General features: G+C 43.6%; 2 protein-coding genes across 9 annotated transcripts in view; both read left to right on the forward strand.

Annotated features, from left to right (window-relative positions):
• The window catches only part of dyrk1b (dual-specificity tyrosine-(Y)-phosphorylation regulated kinase 1B), a 50,571-nt gene extending 42,478 nt beyond the window's left edge, over positions 1–8,093 (forward strand). For all 3 annotated transcript variants that reach the window (XM_056379871.1, XM_056379870.1, XM_056379869.1), the window contains 10 exons: positions 76–264; positions 791–938; positions 1,877–2,026; positions 2,416–2,552; positions 3,188–3,334; positions 3,756–3,896; positions 4,397–4,517; positions 4,934–5,116; positions 5,798–5,901; positions 6,287–8,093. In XM_056379871.1, the coding sequence (XP_056235846.1) occupies positions 76–264; positions 791–938; positions 1,877–2,026; positions 2,416–2,552; positions 3,188–3,334; positions 3,756–3,896; positions 4,397–4,517; positions 4,934–5,116; positions 5,798–5,901; positions 6,287–6,802 (1,836 nt within the window). In that variant the 3' untranslated portion in view covers positions 6,803–8,093. The remainder of the gene's footprint in view (positions 1–75; positions 265–790; positions 939–1,876; positions 2,027–2,415; positions 2,553–3,187; positions 3,335–3,755; positions 3,897–4,396; positions 4,518–4,933; positions 5,117–5,797; positions 5,902–6,286) is intronic.
• A 2,160-nt stretch (positions 8,094–10,253) lies between these two features.
• On the forward strand, positions 10,254–21,594 carry ppox (protoporphyrinogen oxidase). 6 transcript variants are annotated; one of them, XM_056381207.1, is made up of 14 exons: positions 10,254–10,349; positions 12,112–12,249; positions 12,995–13,081; positions 13,628–13,762; positions 14,690–14,805; positions 17,016–17,148; positions 18,197–18,341; positions 18,470–18,663; positions 19,934–19,994; positions 20,078–20,196; positions 20,283–20,396; positions 20,509–20,658; positions 20,814–20,856; positions 20,939–21,594. In XM_056381207.1, the coding sequence occupies exons 3-14, from the start codon at positions 12,998–13,000 to the stop codon at positions 21,073–21,075; spliced, it is 1,431 nt and encodes a 476-aa protein (XP_056237182.1). In that variant the 5' UTR covers positions 10,254–10,349; positions 12,112–12,249; positions 12,995–12,997; the 3' UTR covers positions 21,076–21,594. The 6 variants fall into 6 exon arrangements, with proteins under 6 accessions (XP_056237182.1, XP_056237181.1, XP_056237187.1 ...); XM_056381206.1 differs by having other exon boundaries at positions 10,274–10,419; XM_056381212.1 differs by lacking the exon at positions 20,814–20,856 and having other exon boundaries at positions 10,274–10,419; positions 20,939–21,094.
• The last annotated feature ends 478 nt before the right edge of the window (positions 21,595–22,072 follow it).

Here is a 22,072-nt window from a genome sequence, read left to right on the forward strand (position 1 = left end):
ATGAAAGCAAGCTACACAAACAGACGATTTGATGATGAAGCAGAGCTGGACCCTGAGCTGTGTTGTCCTCCACAGGTGTACTATACTAAGAAGAAGCGGCGGGCCCAGCAGGTCCCTCCAGAGGACAGCAGCACCAAGAAGGAGAGAAAAGTCTACAACGACGGCTACGATGACGACAACTACGACTATATTGTGAAAAATGGAGAGAAGTGGCTGGACCGCTATGAGATAGACTCGCTGATCGGGAAGGGCTCGTTCGGACAGGTGAGGTCCACAGAGGAGGCGTCAGGAGGAGAACTGAGTCCACGTTTAACTCTGGTCCTCACGGATGATCATGGTTCAGTGGTTTCAGATCCGGAACTGATGGATAGACCAAACAAACAGGCCCAGAGTCTGTCAATGAATTTAAAGGGACAGTTCAATATTTTGGAGATATATCTGCTCTGTTTCTGTGAGTGAGACGGTCAGGTCATCGTTAGCCTAGCTTAGCATAAAGGCAGGGAAAGTTAAATAAAACCCTGACTGTCATGTTTAATCTGTGCATGAACATAAATGTAAAAAAGGACAGTTTGTGTTAAAGACAGTTTCCTGTGTGTATTTAGGGAGGACTCTTTACAATTACTCCTCATTAGCTTTAATCACAGCAGTTCTCCTCCATGTTACATGTTCTAAACATGACAAGACAAAGTCCTGCCAGCACCCGGATAGTCTGGGACATCAGAAAATGAAAAGCTCTCAGTGTGTGTGTCTGTGATGACGTGTGTTTAAGTGTGTTGGTGTATGTTTGCAGGTGGTGAAGGCCTACGACCACCACGAGCAGGAATGGGTCGCCATTAAGATCATTAAGAACAAAAAGGCATTTCTAAACCAGGCACAGATCGAACTTCGCCTGCTGGAGCTCATGAACAAGCACGACACTGAGATGAAATATTACATAGGTAAGAAGAACGACACAAACACGCCTGGTACAGAGGTGTAACATGTTTCTGGTGTGTTGGGTGTGTTAGACTGTAGCCTCTGTGACTCCGTCGAGGCTGCAGACATGAAGCATCTGTGAGGTGTTGTTAGTCGTCTGTCACTGAGACACTTGTGTTTCTATAAATGTGTCAATCCACATGACTCTGACACAGTATCACTGACATCAAGACGCCAGGGGTTTTTTTTAACGCTGTAGGTCAGTTTTGCCCCTTGCAGCGCCTCCTGCAGGCAGACGCTCACATCACACTACCCTCATTCTTCATTTCACAATAACACAAAACTGCACAATAAAAACACAATAAAGATAAAAGCTGGCTTCCACGGTGATCCTGGCTACACAGAGAGTGGTACAGCTGTGTGAGTCTGATGGAGCAGATAGACTTTTACTATACACCTCACAAGTCTGCTTCCTGTTTTGCACACGTCACTACAGTGAGTGTAAGTCCACTCGATGATTTTTTTTAGTTTAGTTTTCAGCTACATTTCACAGTCTTCATCAGTTGTCATGGAGACGGCTCTGTTGTCATCACCATACTCAGCTCAAACGATGACAACTGATCCACTGATGAAGACTGTGAGGTGCTGTTGAAAGCTCCAGAAAAAAGACAACAAGGCTTTGTTTTGTTTGATGTAGCTGGAGACAAGAACCAGAACCATGTATCAGACAGGTTGAGCTGGTCTGGGTCAGTACTGTCGGGTGACAGGCTCCTGTAGTGTGAACATTAATGACTCTGTACCTCATCTTTGATAAGAAGTTTGGTGAATGTTACTTACTGTACATCTGACAGGAAATGATTTGATTGTTCTCTGTTAACGCTCTTCCTTGTTTCCCATCTGTGTGTGTGTGTGTGTGTGTGTGTGTCTGTGTGTGTGTGTGTGTCGTTCTGTGTCTGTGCAGTCCACCTGAAGCGTCACTTTATGTTTAGGAACCATCTCTGTTTGGTGTTTGAGTTGTTGAGCTACAACCTGTACGACCTGCTGAGGAACACCAACTTCAGAGGAGTCTCCCTCAACCTCACTAGGAAATTTGCACAGCAGCTCTGTACAGGTACACAAACACACACACAAACACACACACACACACACTTTCATGCTTGGCTCGGCTCGTTGTGCAGGTCTGCCCCCAAGTGGCCAAAAGAAAAACTTTTGGCTGCAGGTTTAATACATCATCAGATCGTCGTCCAGTCACACAAATGATTTAATCATTTAATGATTAAAAGATTAAATCAGGACAATGCTGATGATAATACATTCAGATTCATTGCAGCTGGAATTTCAAGAAAACATTTATTATCTTAAAGTAGGCTAAATCTTTGATGTTCCAGTCACTGATCCAGTAACTGGTTTCCAGTTACAGTCCCAGTCCACACCACATATAACCAGTGCTGAAGCTGGTCCTGATAACAACAGTAGTAACGATGTCCTCTCTGTGCACAGCGTTATTATTCCTGGCCACTCCGGAGCTGTCAATCATCCACTGCGACCTGAAACCAGAGAACATCCTGCTGTGTAACCCCAAGAGATCCGCCATCAAGATAGTCGACTTTGGATCCTCCTGCCAGCTGGGACAGAGGGTGAGCCGGGTTCACACGTACACACACACACACACACACACACACACACACACACACACACACACACACACACACACACCTTCCCAAAATGTCTGTTAAAGTGTACTCATCAGTTCATCATTAGGGTTTAGAAGCTAGATGAATGAGTGATGAATGAATGAATTAGTGGTGTAGTATTAGAAGGAGCCTCTGTAGCAGCAGTGACTGAGTGAGGGTGAGTGAGTGAGTGGATGAAGCTGCTGCTCTGTGAGCAGAGCACAGTGCCTCACAGTGGACAGCAGCTGGAACAGCAGCAGTCAGTGGACTTCATTTTAACTCTTAATGATGACAAGATGCTCCACAGCAGTAACGACCTCTGCTTTAGAGCTGGAACAATTGGTCGATTAATCCATCAACAGAAGTGTAATCAGTAACTATGTTGATTATTGATGAATCATTTTAGTATAAATGTTAAACATTTGCTGACAGACTTGATGCTTTTTACTGTACATGACAGTGAACTGACTCTGACTCTGAATCAGTCGAAACAAAACATCTGAAGATGTCAGGATATGTGAGAAAATAACAGTCAGATTAACTGAAGGTAGAGTCGAGTGTCTAACCTCCTCTCCACCTCTCCCCTGTCCTCCTCGCAGATCTACCAGTACATCCAGAGCAGGTTCTACCGCTCTCCGGAGGTCCTGCTGGGAATGCCGTATGACCTGGCCATCGACATGTGGTCTCTGGGATGCATCCTGGTGGAGATGCACACTGGAGAGCCTCTGTTCAGTGGCTCCAACGAGGTAACAGCAACTCCACCATCAACAGAGCTGAGTGATGAGGCAGTGTCATCGTGGGTTAGGCTGTAGTTTGTTGTTGGTAGTTAGTTGTTAGTTATGTGTACAGGAAGTCAAGGCTAACATTGTGTGCTCATGAACAGCTCAAACATGAGCTATCATCTAAATACATCACAGCAGGGAGAGTAGAGCTGTTGAATATTAGACATTAATGATAATATTCAATATTTTCCTCGTTGGCTCTGCTCAGTGTCTTCTGGGCATGTGAGGAGTTTGTACACATAACGAGTCTCATTAAGACTGATTACTGTCATTCAGGATCTGAACAGTACTGCAGCATGTTGCCTCCTTAATCCACATGTGATATTTAAACAATACAAAGATTCATTTTCTGTGTGTGTGTGTGTGTGTGTGTGTGTGTGTGCAGGTTGACCAGATGAATAAGATTGTGGAGGTCCTGGGGGTCCCCCCCAGCCACATGCTGGATGCAGCTCCTAAAGCCAGGAAGTATTTTGACAAACTGTCAGACGGTCTGTGGACAGTGAAGAAGAACAAGGACATCAAAAAGGTTTTCATTCAGCTCCATTCACACTTTCATTTACATGTCTGTCCTTCAGTCTAACTGTGGTGGTTCATCCACTGACTGTCAACAACAGACACCACAGTAAATAAAACACTCACAGTGCGTCTGCTCCAGGCTGCTGCTCAAGGCCCCGGTGACAGTGAAAGTACCTGATTGAAAAGATGTTTACATGCTGACAAAGAAAAAGTTCAACAAAGACTCTGACTGAATTCAAAATGTAAATATTATTCTGCAGGCAAGACGAGAGTTGAACAATTGTCCAAAACCCAGTCGGCAGATTATCAGGGCCTGTCTCAGTGTCTGAGAGTTAACCCAGTAAACCTCAGCACATGTTCACGTGGTGTGACGACACTGCGGCTGTACAGGAAGTGCTTCAGTGCAGATGTGTGTCTGTGTTGGAGCAGTGAGTCTGTCACCACCTGTTTATCTACATGGAGGATCCTGAATTCATATTCTTCTGTGCTGAAATGTTTGTGTGTTTCCAGGAGTATAAGCCTCCAGCCACGCGGCGTCTCCATGAGATTTTGGGTGTGGAGACTGGAGGCCCCGGGGGCCGGAGGGCAGGGGAGCCAGGACACGCCCCCTGTGACTACCTGAAGTTTAAAGGTAAACCAACACTGCAGCAGTAGACACTAGACTGGTTGACCAAACATTATCAGATGATATTTATATTTATATAAATAAAAAATAAATAAATATATTTGTATTATATATTTCCCACAGTGATGAATACTATATAAATGATGAAATGTTCCTTTAATATTTGCATGGACTTTACACACAGATACAAAAACAAGTGTCCAACTTCCCCTTCAGTTAAACTACTGAAAACTCACAGACAGTTGGGAGGAATCAGCTGCACTGTGACGTCTGACATGGTGCATTCATCATAAAGGACATTTACACACACACTCTGAACACCTGTGTGAGCTGTTGTTCAATGTTCATTCACACAGAAGAACGCGTGTCTCTGTCAGTGTTTGTTAAACTTTCTCCTCATCATCATGTTTGTCTTGTTCCAGACCTGATCCTGCGTATGTTGGACTATGACCCTAAAAGCCGCATCACGCCATTCTACGCCCTGCAGCACAATTTCTTCAAGAAGACGACAGATGAAGGAACCAACACCAGTTCATCTACATCCACCTCTCCTGCCATGGACCACTCCCATTCAACCTCCACTACTAGCTCTGTCTCTAGCTCTGGTAAAGCACACTCAGCCTGATCCACACACTCAGTCACTCCGTTCTCCTCCAGGAAAATGAGTTTAACATTATCCACTCACATTACCTCATGGAGGAGCTGAGGTGTCCCAGGTGGGGTGAGATGGGAGGACAGGGTGGTGTGTCTCCTTTAGGTGTCAGAAACAGACTCGTTCTCCAGTGGAACAACAAACAGGTGAAGCTGGTGCTGGCTGAAAGCTGAGGGGCCAGTCTGTAGTGTTGGTCCAGTCTTCATGTTGCTCATAGATCAGTCTCATGTTAGACTGTTTCACAAAAATAAAAACTCATTTTAAACCAAAAAAATTAAACACCTCAGGCCGAAGACCAATGTTACCATGGTAACAATCAATGACACCTGCACTGACCAGTAGCACCCAACAACAAGAAACAGGAAAACAGGCTCTTAATTTGTGATTTTCTGACACTGTTATGGAGAGAGCAAAGACAAGGGAAAGAGTTTTAGTGACTAAACAGATTTTTATTTTTATTGTTTCTCTCTTCACTTATTTTACAAAGTAAAGTCACTATGAATCAGAACTACAAGTACAGAGATCTTTTTCTTTGGTCCAAAAAGTGAACCAACCAGCAGATTCAAAACCACAGTGAGAGATCAGATCAAGTTAACTGTACTGTGAGTGTAATGATGGTGTGTTTTATCTCCAGGTGGCTCCAGTGGTTCTTCCAATGACAACCGCAACTACCGCTACAGTAACCGCTACTACAACTCTGCTGTTACACATTCAGACTATGAGATGACCAGCCCTCAGGTACACACCACACACACCACTGACCAGCTTCACTCACACACACACACACAGAGTTAACGACCATCCACAGCCCTGATCTACAAACAGAACATCGATTATGATATTATCATAATTAATATTGTTATCATTTGTTTGTAATGTGTCTCTACACTGTTGGTGTAGCCTACACAGACCCAAACATAGTAATTGGCAAAATAAAAGAACCAGGACTTTGGATTCAGTGTCAGTGACACATTTATATCCAGGAACTAAAGCGGGTGGAAACCAGCAGAACCAGAGACAACAGATGATGTAGATGGTGTAGATGGTGTTCTGTTGGGGTTCTGTAAGTTCCTCCGTCAGAGAATGTGTCTCACCTCTGTGTTTCTGCCCCCCCCCTCACCAGGCTCCCTCCCAGCAGCAGATGAGGATGTGGCCGGGCAGTGATGGTGGAGGTGGGGGTCAGGACCCAGCATACACCCAGTTGCTGCTCCACAAGCCGGCTGCCTCCCAGCAACACCAGCGCCACTTCCTGGACGCGCCCCACCACCCCCACCCAACTTACTCCCACCACGGGAACGGTGGGCGTGGCCTGCGGCAGGGCGGACAGACGGGCATCGGTGGAGGGGGGGGGCAGCAGGGATCCTCGCCCCAGATGAGTGACAGCATGGATGTGGGCGTGTCCCTAGGGCTGCACCACCTGGGGGCGGTGTCTTCCATGGAGGCCTCTCAGTTTGGCTCAGCCTCCCTGCCCCTCGCTCTGCCAATTGGACTGTCTGCCTTCCGGACTCGGACGGCCCCCACCGCCCCAGGGCCACAAGCCCCGCCCCCTGAGGACTACTACCCTGCCTCCAACAACAATAACCCCGCTGCGGGGGGCAGAGGGAGGCCGGACTCAGACGAGGGGCCAGCCAACTCTTGATAAAACCTGAACCATGCCCTAAAGCCATACAATTTTAACTACAACTACTACAACTACACACATACAGCCAGAGTTCAGAGACAAAGAGGTGAACTTTGTGCTGAAGGAGACAGTTTGTACTGCATGAGAGGAGGAGGAGGAAGGAGGAGGATGCTGGGAAAACTCTCCTTTTATCCTGTTTTAGTTTGTTGTCTTCTGTTGCGACTGTAATTGGAAAGGAATGATTGTGACAGGTTTGTTTTTATTAATATTATTATTGTTGTTTAATATTATTTGATTTTTCTCGGGTTTGAGGAGTTGTGTGTTCTACTTGGTTGTTGTTTAAGCCTGGAGAGGAGGAGGAGGATGAAGAGGAAAGAGAGAGGAGCCATGCTTTTCCATTTTACTCCATATGGTGGCTGTAAGAGGACGGAGAGTACACGTTCATGTTCACACTGGTTAGTTATGACATTAGCATATTCATATGTGCAGCCCTTAGAGACGAGCAGTCTTTACACACACTCACACACACACACACACAAACACACACACACACATGTATCCAGTATCTGTGCATACTGCTGCATGGAGACGACAGACGCTGGTTTCAAAGGGAGAAAACACCAACATATGTGTGATTCAGGACTCATGGATTCTCTCTCCTGTCTGTGTTAAACTCACCTTTTCTTTGAGTTTGCGTCCTCCCTCTGTCGCTCGCCGCCGCCGCGCCGTGCCGTGACAGAGCACGGAGAGGGGGAGGGAGGTGGAGGGAGGAGAAGGTGACGGGACACTGATGCCTTCCTGGCGCTCATAGGGATCTCCTTCTCCTCCTCATCCTCCTCTTCTCCCCGCTCTCTTCTTCATCTCCTCCTTCTCCTGTTGTATTTCTCCTCCAGACAGCTCCTCCTCTCTGTGCTGCTAATCACCATGACAACTGGTCCGGATTGCTGCTAAAGATCCAACACAGATCAATTAAAGAAATAAAAAGAAATAGAAACAGAAATAAAAAAAACTTTTTAACCCTTCTGCTTAAGAGAAAAGGATAAAGTAAGAACCACTGCATCTCAATGTATTTATTACTATTTAACAAGAAAAAACAAACTGAAAGTAACCCTTTTTTCTGCTCTTCTTTGTTTGGTTGCCTTCTTTCTGCAGGTGAGCTCTGATTGGCTATTGTAACAGTGACAGTAACTGGTGACATGGGAATGCCACCGGTTGTGGGGGCTGGGTGGAGGGGAGGGGTCGGGGCAAAATAAAGTTGGATATATAATAAGAATAAAGAGTATACTTTTGCACACCAAAGTCAAACAAACACCAGATCTCCGCTTTTCTTCCTCCTAATCTGATCCAGCTTCATCATCATCACCTCAGGATGAAACTCCGCTGCTGTCGACCCACATCACAACACCACATGAAGGCTGAAGTGTTCGACACACACTGAAAAAGACGGGAAATAAATAATCATATGAATGAATACACACAGACTCTGTCATGTAACCATGAATGGTGATTGGCTGCTGCTGACAGCCAATCAGCTGGCTGGGCTTGTTTGTCTGAAAGAATTTGGAAAAGAGTTGAAATGAAAATGAGCTGTAACAAACTCTTATTGTGAAAAGAAACAGGATGTTGAGCTTTAACACTTAATTCATTCACAGTTTTGTCTATTTATTCATATGATCTTATTTATTTCATATTGAAAACTTGTAGACTCGCATCAGAAATCTGAGAGTTTAATGATGGTAAATATTTGAGTTTGAGTGGTCTCACACACACACACACACACACACACACACACACGGGTCATCAGTTATTCAGGTTGTTTCTGAGTGACAGAGTTCATTAATCACAGGTTTGTGTGTGAAACTGTGGGACAGTAACATCTGGTTTAATGGAAACCTTCAGAATAAGAGGAAAGGTTTGTCCTCACAGTGTAGTTCATCTTACTGGGAGCACTGGGAAAGGATGTGAAAACTGACAGCTGACAACTCCATTCACCTGAATGTAAAAAAAAAAAGCATGGTGGAATACAAACACTCAGTATTTGGCAGATGACCCACCTGTTGGAAACAGTGGTTTTATTTTGGTGAACTCTCTACTGTTTGGTAAGTGAGAGAGAAGTTTGTAACAATGCCTACTGGAGCTAGTCACCGTGGTAACCAGGACCATCACCTGTACCGTGAAGGTCAGAGGGTTATCTCTGGTTTACTGGTATCATAGAGCTGGCTCACTTTTAACTGATGTATATCACCATGGTAACCTACACTGATCAGAACAGCCCCGCCTGCTGACATCAGATCACCTTCCTACAGGAGCCTAACAGGGACACATTCACTGAGTTTACCATAAAGTGACCAGTGGTTCGAGTCTGGTTTTATAAAGGGAGAGTTCGCTTCACTGAACACTGGTAATGGTTCCATCACTGCAGCTCACAGTGACATGAGGAGACTGTGATGATGACTGGAAACAGAGGGAAAAGGCTGCTGGTCCTTCATTACAATATAATCCACACACTGTTAATAAGCTCCCTTTGATTATTTATTTATTTATTTTTTTTCATTGTAGTTTCATTCATTCATTATGAAACAAAACACCACAAATATCTGGGCAGAGACAGGTTCTAGCCGCCCACCTCACGGGCCCCCTTACTCTTTTTAACCCACTCCCCATGGATATTCATCTCATGTTATGTTCTGCCTTCTGGTGATGTTGCTTGTCAATAAGAAGTCCTCGTAATACACACAGATTCTATACACATCTGTCTCCAGGAAAGGCTGATAAATTAAACTTAATGTTTCTATTTCCGTCATCAGAGGAGAATTTATTATTGAGTAAAGATTGTGCACTGATGATCTGTCTGACCGTCTCTGACAGCTTGTACCGTTGTTCCAGTCTTAGGACTGTTCCCTGAGAGCAGATGGACAGGAGGCAGAGGCAGTGGAAAGAAACGAGGACAGGAGGATGGTGGTTGAAGATTTAAAGAGGAGAAGGAAAAAGCAGCAGAGCCTGGGAAACAGTCAACTTTAGATCCAGTGTCAAAATGAACAGTATTTAAAATGAGAAGCTGTGATGTTTGTGTTTCAGGAAGAACTGCAGATCAAGCTTCACTGAGTCTGAGTGACATTAACTTCACTTATATTCTGTTCACAGTTCAGTTCAGGAGACTGTTGTTCATGTTGTTTCACTATTTCAATATCTTTTAAGTTATTGTCATAACAACAACAATAATAATAATATTAAAATTATTATTATTATTATATCTTTAATATCTTTGAGGTTATAATAACACTATCATTATTATCATCATCATCATAATCATCATCGTAATCATCATCATCATCATCATCATCATCGTTGGTGCAGATGTATGTAACACTCCACACCAGTTGGTGGCGGTAATACATCATTTAATTGTTGCCAAATGCCATAAACATGAAGAGGAAGAAGAACTGTGGCACTTTATTCTGAAGGAGTCAGGGTCGGAAGTAAGAACGGAAGTATTAATAGGTTCTGTTGTCGTAACCGGGGTGAGCACGGATCCCGTCCCTGCGGTGATAAGTCACATAACAAGGTAACACCTGAACTTTCTACAGATTCCGTCTGTCTGGGTTAAATGTGAGGAACCCGACGTCAGTGTTGAGGTGAGCTGGATTCCGGCTGTGTGTTTACCTGCAGACAGGTGCCCTGTCCTCGTGTCTGTGGTCTCGCTGTATCATAAGTCCAGTCCGGGTCAGTGTAGCTGCTGTAGTTCGGGGCCGGCGGGTCCAGCAGCCTCCATCCAGAGGCCGTGTGAGTGAGTGAGTGAGTGAGTGAGTGAGTGAGTGAGGGGGGCTGTAGAGCTGTGAACACCGCTGCTGTACGGCCTGACTGACCGGGCTTCACGTTATCACAGCAGCAGGTTTCATTTAAAGCCTCCACACTGGAATCATTTTGAGAACCAGAACCCACCAGAACCTCCCCAGCACCACAGAAGCGGTGGTTTTATGTATCAGGAACTAGAGTATTGTTTACCGGCTGCCTGCAGGGAGGCGGGGTTTGTAATATCAACTATCACAGCTACATAATGACAACATTTAGAGTCATGAAGTCTGCAGGTCCAGTGACGTCAGTGACGTCAGGGTGTGTTACTGTGGTGTGAGACAGTGGAGGAAAAGGAAACAGGAGATGTTCCAGTCTGAGTCCAAAGAAAACAACTGACTCTGTGAACAGGAGGTAAGTTTGAAATAAGAGAGAACTCATTCAAGTCCCAGTCGTCCTCTCAGTCTCTGTGGAGGAGGACAGTCAGACAGACAGTTGGACAGTCAGACAGACAGTTGGACACACAGCTGGTGACAGGGACACAGCTGATAAACCAACAGTTTTTCATATCATGATGAACAGCCGTCTTTACCAGTCACACCCAGTCACAGCTCACCAGCCCTCCACACTCAGACCTGTTCAGACCTGGTATTAACATCCGTCTCAGGTGATGGTTTTCAGCTCTAAGTTCAGGTGTGAACGCACCCAAGATGTATTTAGGACGCACTGAGATCAGACCACATTCAGAGGTGGTCTGGACCACATGTGGCCACATTGTTTTAGCAGTGTGAACGTGAATGTGTCCTGGGCCAGTTTCACAGAGATATCTCAGACTGGTCTGTGGTGTTGGTCCAGATCAGTCTGATGTTAGTCAGACTGTTTCACTAGAATCAAGACTGACTCACTTTAAACCAAAAACATTAGACACCTTGCCCCCAAGTAACTCAGTCCTGAGACCAATGTTACCATGGTAACAATCAATGACACCTGTGCTGACCAGTAGAAGAAAAAACAGTAGAACATGGCTTTGTGGTTTGCTAACATTGTTATGCAGAGAGAGAAAGTTTTTAGAGACTGCAGCCATTTTTTTCCAAATCAGGCTTTTTTTGTTTCACTCTTCACTGAATTTCCAAAGTAAAACGTCCTTGTAACTGTTGAATTCTTCCACAAGACAAACTTTTTCCGCTGAGGGTAAACAGAGTGAACAGTTGGATGCGGCTCCTTAGTCAGCCATTTTTTTTATTTTGAAAAAAGTCTTAGTTTACCCAGAATTCATTGTACCACAGTCCAGCTTAAAATAGTCAAAAACTAAAGTGCTTTGTGCAAGTAATGAATTCACACGTCTGACTATTTGTTTTATCTAAGACACAGTCAGAGTCTATTTTTGTGAAACTGGCCATGTGGTTCCATTTGTGCATTGCAACTGATCTTTATTGCCATTATTTATTTATTTATTTACAAGCGTGTTACTCTGATTGCTCTTATTAGTATGACACTGAGAAGATGCCTGAAAAATAATGTAATAGTAATTGCAGTGTTAGGGGTACTGGAGGGAGACGGGACAACACTGAAGCGGTGCATCTCTGCTTGGAGGTTGCCCCCAGCAACTGCCCAGGGGAAGCTGGAAGAATTTGGGAAAGTAGTGCAACAGATAACTTCAAGCTCTGAAATTGGTATGTTAACCCTCTGGGGCATAAATTTGTGCATAAAACACAATATATCAACAGTCTGCTTGTTTACTTGTTTTAACAACAGCTTGTCCACTAGCTCGCTAGGCTAGTCAGCGACACCTGAATTATTCATATGAGAAAATACAGGATGAACTTATTGCAAAACATAACATTTCCTTACCAGAAATGGCGGCCATCTTGAATTTTCGAGAGGCTAACGTGTTTTATCAAAAGAATAATACCCAAGGAGGATTTGTGCCAAGTTTAGTACCTGTATCCACATTTGGAAGATTAACCTGAAACATGCAGTTATCTGCTGCACTAAAGGGAGGACACATCTGGTTGACTCATACAACAACACAGTAAAACAACAGGAAGTGCAACAAAACAACAACAGTTTGAGGTTAAACTGACGCACACATGTTCAGTCCACACAGACAGTGCACATGCATATTTTTGGCACAAATGGGACACCATCCCGGGCCACATTGAAGGACCGCCTACTCTGCCACAGTCTCATAAGTCCCGCCTCTCTCTCTCTCTCTCTCTCTCTCTCTCTCTGTCTCTCTCTCACACAAACACAACGGACCCGTCTTATTGGTTAAAAACAACAACGCACACGTGTTTATTTGTTTATAAAGCAGTGAAGTGAGATCTAATCATAAGTGGTCACTGGAGACTGGTGTGAACAGGTTGTTGGTGTTGTTGGTGGTGGTGGTCATTAGATGTGTTTTCTTTTTGCTCTTAGCCAATGAGAACTGTCGCAGTCCTCGGAGGGGGGATTGGGGGTTTGGCAGCATCTTACTACCTGTGCAAGAGTCCCCAGGTTACCAAGGTAACACACACACACACACACACACACACACACACACACACACACACACACACACACTACAGAACTGACGTGATGAGGTGAACGCAGTGTGTAGGTCATCACATGATGAAGAGGAGACAACATACACATTAATACAAACTGTGTCTTTAGGCTGTTTTCATCAGGTTGAAGTTTCTAATGAGTTATTTGATGGTGTGTCGGCATAGAAGAACAGACCTCACTGCTTGCCTTTAAGATAAAGCACACAGGTGGAGGGGGTGTTATTCTCTCCAGTGGTCACATATAATGAGACATTGATAAAAAATGAACAGGTTTAGGTAGGATACATGAAAATAAAAACTGTACAGTCTTTATTTGAAGGTATATAGAATTTTGTATTTGAAGGTGTATATATATATGTGTATATATATATATATATATGTGTATATATATATATATATATATGTGTGTGTACATCATGTAAATAAAATCCGATGTAAGCTTCTTTGACCTCTACAATATTAGTTGTTTGAACTGAAGCAACAGTCTGAGTCTTGTTGTCCTCAGGTTGTAGTTTTGGAGTCCAGCAGCCGGTTTGGGGGTTGGCTGTGGTCCACTAGGAGGTCCGACGGGGCCGTATTTGAACATGGACCCAGAGGGATCCGACCTGCTGGGGCAGTGGGACGCAACACACTCAACATGGTGAGTTCTAACATTGACTGACCTGATAACCTGTACTACGAAGCTGCTTATCAACGGGCTCAGTTAACCCTGGGTTTACCTGTCCGGTTACGAGCGCGTTGTGAAAGAGACAAGGTTGTTAACTATAAACAACATGAATAAAGTTCTTAATATGATATGAGAAGAAACGCCTGATGCCCACCGTTAAGTTCGGTTATAGCAATGTCCAAAAGTGATATTCAATAAGGTGAAATGTGAACAATATGATCACATGACTGGAATAAAAAAAATATTTCTAAATATAATTACTATTAAAGTCAGACTGTTTCTGCTACAGAGAGAAAGAAAGGAGGAGAGGAGTAGTTGATGTCTGATGAGTCAGTCTGACTGAAATGTTTACAATCCAATTTATAATCATGAGAAATATTGAACAGTGGTTGGATCATTGTTCTAATCAAAGACATCAGAGCTTTAGTTTTTATTTCCAGTTGTGGTCACAGAGTGTTGTTCTGAGCTGCAGTGATGAAGAAGAGAGTAAAAGCTTCATCACAGTCAGGAATCCTGTCAGATTAAATGATATTTGTTCAATTAAAATTAAGCTATAATAGTTATGCTATGAATATTTAGCCTGATAAACTCTTTGTTTGTTAGAAGCTCTGTTTTAAAACCAGAGTGGACACATGATGGTCTGGAAGAGCAAAACAATTCCACTTAATTTAAATATCTACTACTTGTTATTATTGATCACTGTATTGTTAACTCTTTTGTCCCTGTCAGGATCCTGTAGGAATGATGACTCAGTTTTCCAGTGATCTGATTGGGTTATCAAAAACACCTGTAACATCCAACACTGTGTGTGTGTGTGTGTGTGTGTGTGTGTGTGTGTGTGTGTGTGTGTGTGTGTGTGTGTGTGTGTGTGTGTGTGTGTGTGTGTGTGTGTGTGTGCAGGTGGAAGACTTGGGTCTTGCGGGGGAGATTCTGCCGGTCACCCACAGTCATGTGGCGTCGAAGAACAGATACCTGTATGTGAAGGGACAGCTGCACAGGATGCCGTCAGGAATCAGGTCTGAGACTGAGCTGTTCATTTTTGTGTTGCTTCTTAGTTTTAAATACAGTCACAGATCTGAAAACATCTGATCTCCACTCACAGTTTTCAAAACCTTTCACACTCTGAATTGAGCTGCTGCATCACTACAGCCTGTGTTGTTCTGTTGATGTCCATACAACCTTTCACTCTAGTGGGAATCCTACATTTCCAGATATTATTATCATTATCATTATCATTATCATTATCATTATCATTATTATTATATGAGATTAAACATGTATTCAATATGTGGCCTGTAGCTTCACGGTTGTAAACCTGCAGTAACAGCTGGTAATGCACACACTCATGAGTGTGTTAGGAATATTGTCTGTTCAGTAGAATCTTATCTGGAAGTTACTGTAGTTACTGTATGATCCATAAAAACGGATTAATATTGATTAATTACAAGGTATTGATACACAGAATTATCATGTTAAATAATTTCAACCTGCTGTGTAGAGTTGTTGTCTCCCCCCTCTGGCAGTCAGAGTAATTACAAAAAATGACTATATATAATAATAACAAACTGTTGTTGTAAGATACTGTTTGTTTTCTAACTGGAGCATCACAAACTTCAGGTTTACTTCACCACACACTGTTGTAGCTGCTCGGTCCATGGCAACAGTTGCTCCTTCTGACACCATGTTCTGTTGTCTATATGTACACTGTAAACACATTAACAACATAAGCACCCAACACGACAGACAGCTGCATGTCCAACATGCTGTGGGTTCCTGCCCATGTATTTCATCTGGGAACCTACAGCATGTTGTACTGTGTTGCAAGGGGACACACATTAAAAGTCTGGGAAACAACATGCAGCTGTCTGTCAGGTGCTTCTGTTCACACTGTACATAGAGACAACAGAGGTTAAACACATCACTTCCTGTACTCAGAGCGGAGACGTCTCCACAGACAGTGAGATTTGCCTGGAGCTGAGAGGGTTAATCAATCAGACTTGAATGTAACAGATGTTCATTGATATGTAAAAGTCCTGAATTCCAGCTTTAAAGACCCCCTCCTTTGTTAACATCCATTTATATAATACAGACATATGAGTGAAATAATCATCAGCACCATGACTGAGTGTTTCCACCTTGAACTGCAGTGAACCAATGACAGTCTCATAAAAACAGATTCAGGGTTTCATACATCACAAACCTCAGGAACCAATCCTGTCAACCTGTGAGGACAGGGGGCGGGGCTAAATAAACCTGAAACCTCGTCAGTACAGAGAGAGAGTTAGCATTAGCACAACCACTAACACTGTGTCATCCACTGCCAGTTACAAGCTAACAAACAACATAAACAAATAAAGATGCTAACTACGCTAACCGCTCTGATCCGTCTGCTAGTCTCTGGTTCTGGTCTCAGACTCCTCATCTGAGTCTGGGTCTGACTGAGGCTCAAACATGAGGCTGAGTCTCTCTGATGTTTCCTCCTCTCACCATCTTGATACTCTCTGCTCCTTCACCTGTCCACCTGGAGCCAGCAGGTGGTGGGCGGGGCATAAGGCCCGATCCAGATTTATCAATGAGGAAGTAAGAGGAGATGAGCTTCAGACCCAGCGTTTGATTTTTTTTTCACATTTTATGTGTGAAAATCACATTAAACAAACTATGAATCATAGCGGATTTTTACAGAGTTTAAAACGTCCGTAGGAACTTTAATATAATAGTGAGAGAGAGAAATGACAAGTATCACTGTAAAGTACAGAGCCTTTTAGATATGTTGTAAGTTGCTGTGAGAACATTATAGGAGGAGTTTTACCCAGATCCAGGAAGTGATGGATGAATCAGCCATTTCATGAAATTAGATACTCAGACGTCATAGTGGACACATCTTTACTTGTAGGTGGATGGACGTTGATGGATCGACCTCTGCTGACACTTGTGATCTACACACTGCAGTGGCACAAAGAGTATCTGCAGTTTTTGTTCTGATGGATTAAATCATATTGTACATGTGCTGTTCACCATGACCGTCCAAACGGTGGGTTTAAATGCAGTCATCCCTGAGGTGCTGCCTCTGCCTGTATCTGTGGCTCATTCATTACTCAGTGGCCGCTGTAGCTCACCTGTTCACCAACACAGCTGTCGACTCTTATGATGCCTGTGATGTTAGAGATGCTAGTTGATAATAGTTTTGAACTGGACTGATTTTGGACTGGACTGGTCTTTGTTTCAGTGGACTTGTGCGGACAGTCCCACCCTTCTCTCGCCCCATCCTGTTGAGTGTTGCCATGGAGATACTGGTGAAGAAAAGCAAGGAGGATGACGAGTCTATCCACTCGTTTGTCTCGAGGAGGCTGGGAGAGGAGGTGAGAATCAAACTACTGGAACATCATGTGACCAGCTTCATGTCTGAACCAAACATCACCTGCACTCCAGGTGTCCTGTGGATACTAAACAATGGTCATAGATATTACACCATCATTATCACAGTGTTACAGCATCATGTTGGTGTAACAGCCAAACATCTGCTGAATATTCTTTAGTATTAATTCACCTGCTGTAGGTCTGTGTCACAAGTTCACATGTTTTCAAGTCTGTCTTAAAGCAACACATGATTTATTGAAGTCTCATATGAACTTCAGCTGTGTTTCAGGAAACATTTTTCTTTTCAATGTAATTTTATTTGTATAGCGCCAAATCATACCATCCATTTTCTCAAGGCTCTGCCTCGACCGGAGGGAGGGGCTTCCTGATGATAAAGACACAATTTTCAGTATTCTTTAGAGACAGGATGTTACTGATTTTCAGAATAACGGTCAGGTAGAAGAAAGATTTCCTAGAGACTATTTTAAGTTTGATTTTGTATTATATTAATTTGACTTATTAAATGCTAATATTAGTTTAAGTAAGCTGACTATAAGGGCACTTATGTTCCCGCTGTGTTTCTTCTGCTCTGGGAGCTGGTGGCTGTCAGGGAACATAGAGCAACAGTTTTCTGACTGTGTTCATGTTTAATCACATCCTGTTTTGATATTTATTTTCTATTGGAAAGTCAACAGGAGTATATTATTTAATAAATTCCAGTTTCAATTATTGAAAGTATTATACATCCGTTCATGCTTTATAAGTGTGTGTTACTGATACTCCACCTAACCTTCAGTAGTTCATTTGAATGGATTAGCTGCTGTGGGATCTCTTCACTGATGAAGACCATAAGTCTCCTGTATATACAGTGAAGTCTTGTCAGTTACAGTGAAGTCTTGTCAGTTACAGTGACCAGTCACTGAGTATTGTAATGAGATGGACTTGAAACAATGTGAACTTGTCCTTTAACAGCGATTAACTTTGATAAATATTACCATAAATACTTCATTTCTTGCTGTTGTTAATTTGTCCTCCTCTGTGTGTGTCCAGCTTGCAGACATCGCTGTGGACAGTTTGTGTCGCGGCGTGTTTGCAGGCGACTGCAGGAAGCTGAGTGTGCGCTCCTGTTTTCCTGTGTTGTACAACGCAGAGCAGCACAGAGGTTCCCTGATCCTGGGTATGCTGCTGGGCTCAGGTAAACTCCAGCATCACTGAACTGATGTCACTGTTGTGGCCATTTTGTTGTGTTTCATTTTCTCCTGTAGTTTTGTGAGGGTGCAGGAGCGTGACACAAAACTTGTCTGTATGTGTGAAACCCCGTAGGTCCCGGTCCTGCGGTCCCCCCTGGCCCTCTGGCTCAGAGATCTGTTAAAGAGTCATGGGCCCAGTGGTCCCTGAGCAGGGGGGTGGAGTCCCTCCCAGAATCCATCACTGACTCCCTCCTACAGAGCAGCAGGGTGGAGCTTCACAGAGATGCAGATGTTAAACACATCTGTCCTTCAGCCTCTGGTTGGAAGGTTAGTGAGGAAACAAACTGAGTTTAGTGAAGCTGACAATGTGAACGTGATGTTCAGATTGAACTGGTCTCACCTGCTGAATGATCCATTTAATAACCCAGCTGGAAGCGCTCATGTTCTCAGTGTTAGTGTCACGTTGGTGTCGGGGCTCCGACTGCACGGTCAGTCCACCACTTTGGTCTGCACTGAAAAATCCCAACAACTCTTCAACAGACTGACCTGAAACTTTGTACAGAGGTTCACAAAGGAGGATGTTCACTTGGATGGCCGTGAAATTTAGTGCACTCATGCTCCCAGGACAATTATGGAGTCATAGGAGTGTCATAAAATAAAAAACAAATAAATAAATGAAAACAGGATTAAATAAAAGGCAATAGGAAAAGGCATTTTTATTGTTTTATTTATTACTCATTATATTTCCACATTATTCTTTTGCAGATTTATGCTTTTTTTATGTCTCCTATAACCCCATAGACGATGAGTCCTGGTAACTATGGTGATCCCCGCTCTTTTCCTTTAGCTCCACCAGCAGGTTCAGATTTTAACCACTAGTGGAGAAATGATTTGTCGTTAGGTCCAGAGGAATCAGGTTCACATTGTTGTTTTTGAATGAATTGTCTCAACAGCTGTTGGATGGACATTAAATCCGGTTCAGACGTTCATGTTCCCTCAGGATGAACTGTGATAGTGGTTTAATGGTGTCATCAGCCTCAGCTGTAGGTTTTACTTGTGTAGAGCTAATTAGCAAATGCTAGCATGTTAGCACACTAAAGTAAGATGGTGACCAAGATGTTGGACATTATACCTGAAAACATCTCCATGTTTGAGTGTAAGAAAACAAAACTGAAGGAGATTTCCTCATTCCAGGGTTCATCTTGTTTTCCCAAACTTCACCTGTGTTCCTAGAGCACTGGCTGTAATGACCTTCACTGTGTTGTACAATGGGTTACTGCCTGGACACCTTTATTATGGTGGACAGCCGGAGACACTTCAGACCTCTGTTGTTGGGCAACCAAGGTCTCATAGCTAAGGAGGCAGGAGGGAAGACTAAACTTAGAGAATGTCTGGTGACTTACAGATTCTAGCTGTTGTCAAGGACACATGAGATATTAAGGAGGTAAGGACATGTGACCAATAGCACCTTCACACATTATTGACTAGGATAGAGTTTAATCTTATGTGGAATAAGATGTGGTGAAATGTTCAACCAAGGAAGACTTTTGTGTGTGTGTGTGTGTGTGTGTGTGTGTGTGTGTGTATATGTGTGTAGATCCATCTGGAGGACGGAGTCGTATCAGCTGATCACATCATCTCTGCTCTGCCAGCTAAAGGTAAGTGGTGGCTGCCTCTTGTGTACAAAAAGAAAAAAAAAAGATTTTCTTCCTTACACCTCCCCCCTCCGTTCTACCCCCAGCCCTCTCCTCAGCCTTGCCGTCCTCCTGTCAACCTCTCATCCAGGAGCTGCAGGAAATCTCCACGGTAACGGTTGCTGTGGTAAATTTGGAGTATGAGGGTTCCATCCTGCCTGTAATGGTAAGAAACAGAAACACACACACACAGTTGAAGTGTCTTATATTTTCAGTGGTGTCTAAAAGAACCATCTGTGTGACTGTTCTCAGGGCTTTGGTCACCTGGTTCCATCATCAGAGGATCGGGGTCTGATGGGGATCGTCTACGACTCTGTCCCCTTCCCTCAACACAACAGACCTAATGGACAGACCACTAGACTGACGGTACACACACACACACACGCACGCGCGCGCACAATATTGATAATTGCAGCTTTAAAGCAAAGCGTTGCTGCTTGTGATGACACAAAGTGACAAAGCAGCACATGTCTCCTAGGTGATGATGGGCGGGGCCTGGTTCCAGGAAGAGTTTGGGGACCCAGATACAGTAACAGAGAAGCGTCTTTTAGAGAGAGCCACTGAGGCGGTGCAGAGCCACCTGGGAGTCACCTCAGCGCCCAGCTGGAGTTGGGTGGCACTGCAGAGGGTACGACCGGACGGGAATCAAACCAGTGACAGATTCATTTCATTCATTTTTACATCGTTAGAGGATGTATCTGTTAACAGACACTGTATGAGTTCACTCGTCACCCTGACTATTTTGTTGATAGTTGTAACAGTCTTCGCTCTTTGTCTCTCCAGGACTGTATACCTCAGTATTATCTAGGACACCATCAGAGAGTAGGCGAGTATTGATCAAACACCACATCTAAAGACCAGGTGTAGTCAGACATCATGTTAATGTGCGTCTGTCTCTCTCTTTCCAGAGTCCATGCGTAGCTTCATAAGGAAAACTAATCTCCCGCTGTCTCTCACTGGCTCCTCCTATGATGGCGTGTCAGTGAATGATGTCATCTTCAGTGGACGCACAGCTGTAGAGCAGCTGTTGGGGACTGTAATCTGATGGAGCAGATGCACACACTCGTGTCTCCAAAGCCTTTTTTCAGTTCATCATTTCTATCATTTGGACTTGATGTCTGTAAGTGTCTGTCACTCAGGTATCACACACATGAACACCAGCAACCATCATCTCTCTACCCATAATGCCACACTGCTCTACAAGCACACACAGGCCTGTTGTCTTCTGGGCTCTCTGCCTGTAGCTGTGGTGGTTTGTTCAACATTTACCTGGAGATGAGAAGTGACATGTGGTCAGTACAAACACTGAATTATGAAGTCCTCTCTTGTTCAGTGCCACTGTGTATGATTAAATTAATAATTGATTAATATTATATTGTAATATAACAGTGTCTAAATAATATGATGGGTTGTGTTAATAAATGCAGTATCAGAATGTGTCATGGCCGAGCTGATCCAGACTCTGCAGGCCCAGGTGTCTCTGCTCCCTAGTTCTAGTCCTCATGCTCTCCAGTGCCTGATCCACTGATGTGACTTGCACCAAGTAAAGCCTTATTAAGCTGTTGTCATGTTCTCAGAGGTTTTATTACTGACTGATGTGATGCGAGCACATGTGACCTGCAGCAGCTGATTTCTATATAATCTGTTATTACATTCAGTGGAGGTATGTTGTACAGATCAGGCCTGTATATATGGTTCAAATGACACGACCTGAGAAGAACACGTGGGCTTCCTCATGTTCACAATGAGGCCATAATGTCACAATGTGTGAAACTGAGTTAGACATAAACACTGTTTAAGTCTACTATAACTATCACTGCCATACGGCTGTAAAGAAAATCACTAAATTGTATTTAATTCCTCTTAAACTCTGTAAAATAAGAAACCTTAAAAAGGGAACAAGAGCTGATACTGATCCAAACAGACCACAGTGAAGCTCAAAGTGTTGCCTTCAGGGATTCACCATGTCAATATAATTCAGGTATATATACATACATGGCTAATCCCACAAGCTTCTAGAGTCAGAAAACGCATCAATTGTG

The sequence above is a fragment of the Seriola aureovittata genome, chromosome 7 (genome assembly GCF_021018895.1).
Source record: "Seriola aureovittata isolate HTS-2021-v1 ecotype China chromosome 7, ASM2101889v1, whole genome shotgun sequence".
In the NCBI taxonomy this organism is placed as follows: domain Eukaryota; kingdom Metazoa; phylum Chordata; class Actinopteri; order Carangiformes; family Carangidae; genus Seriola; species Seriola aureovittata.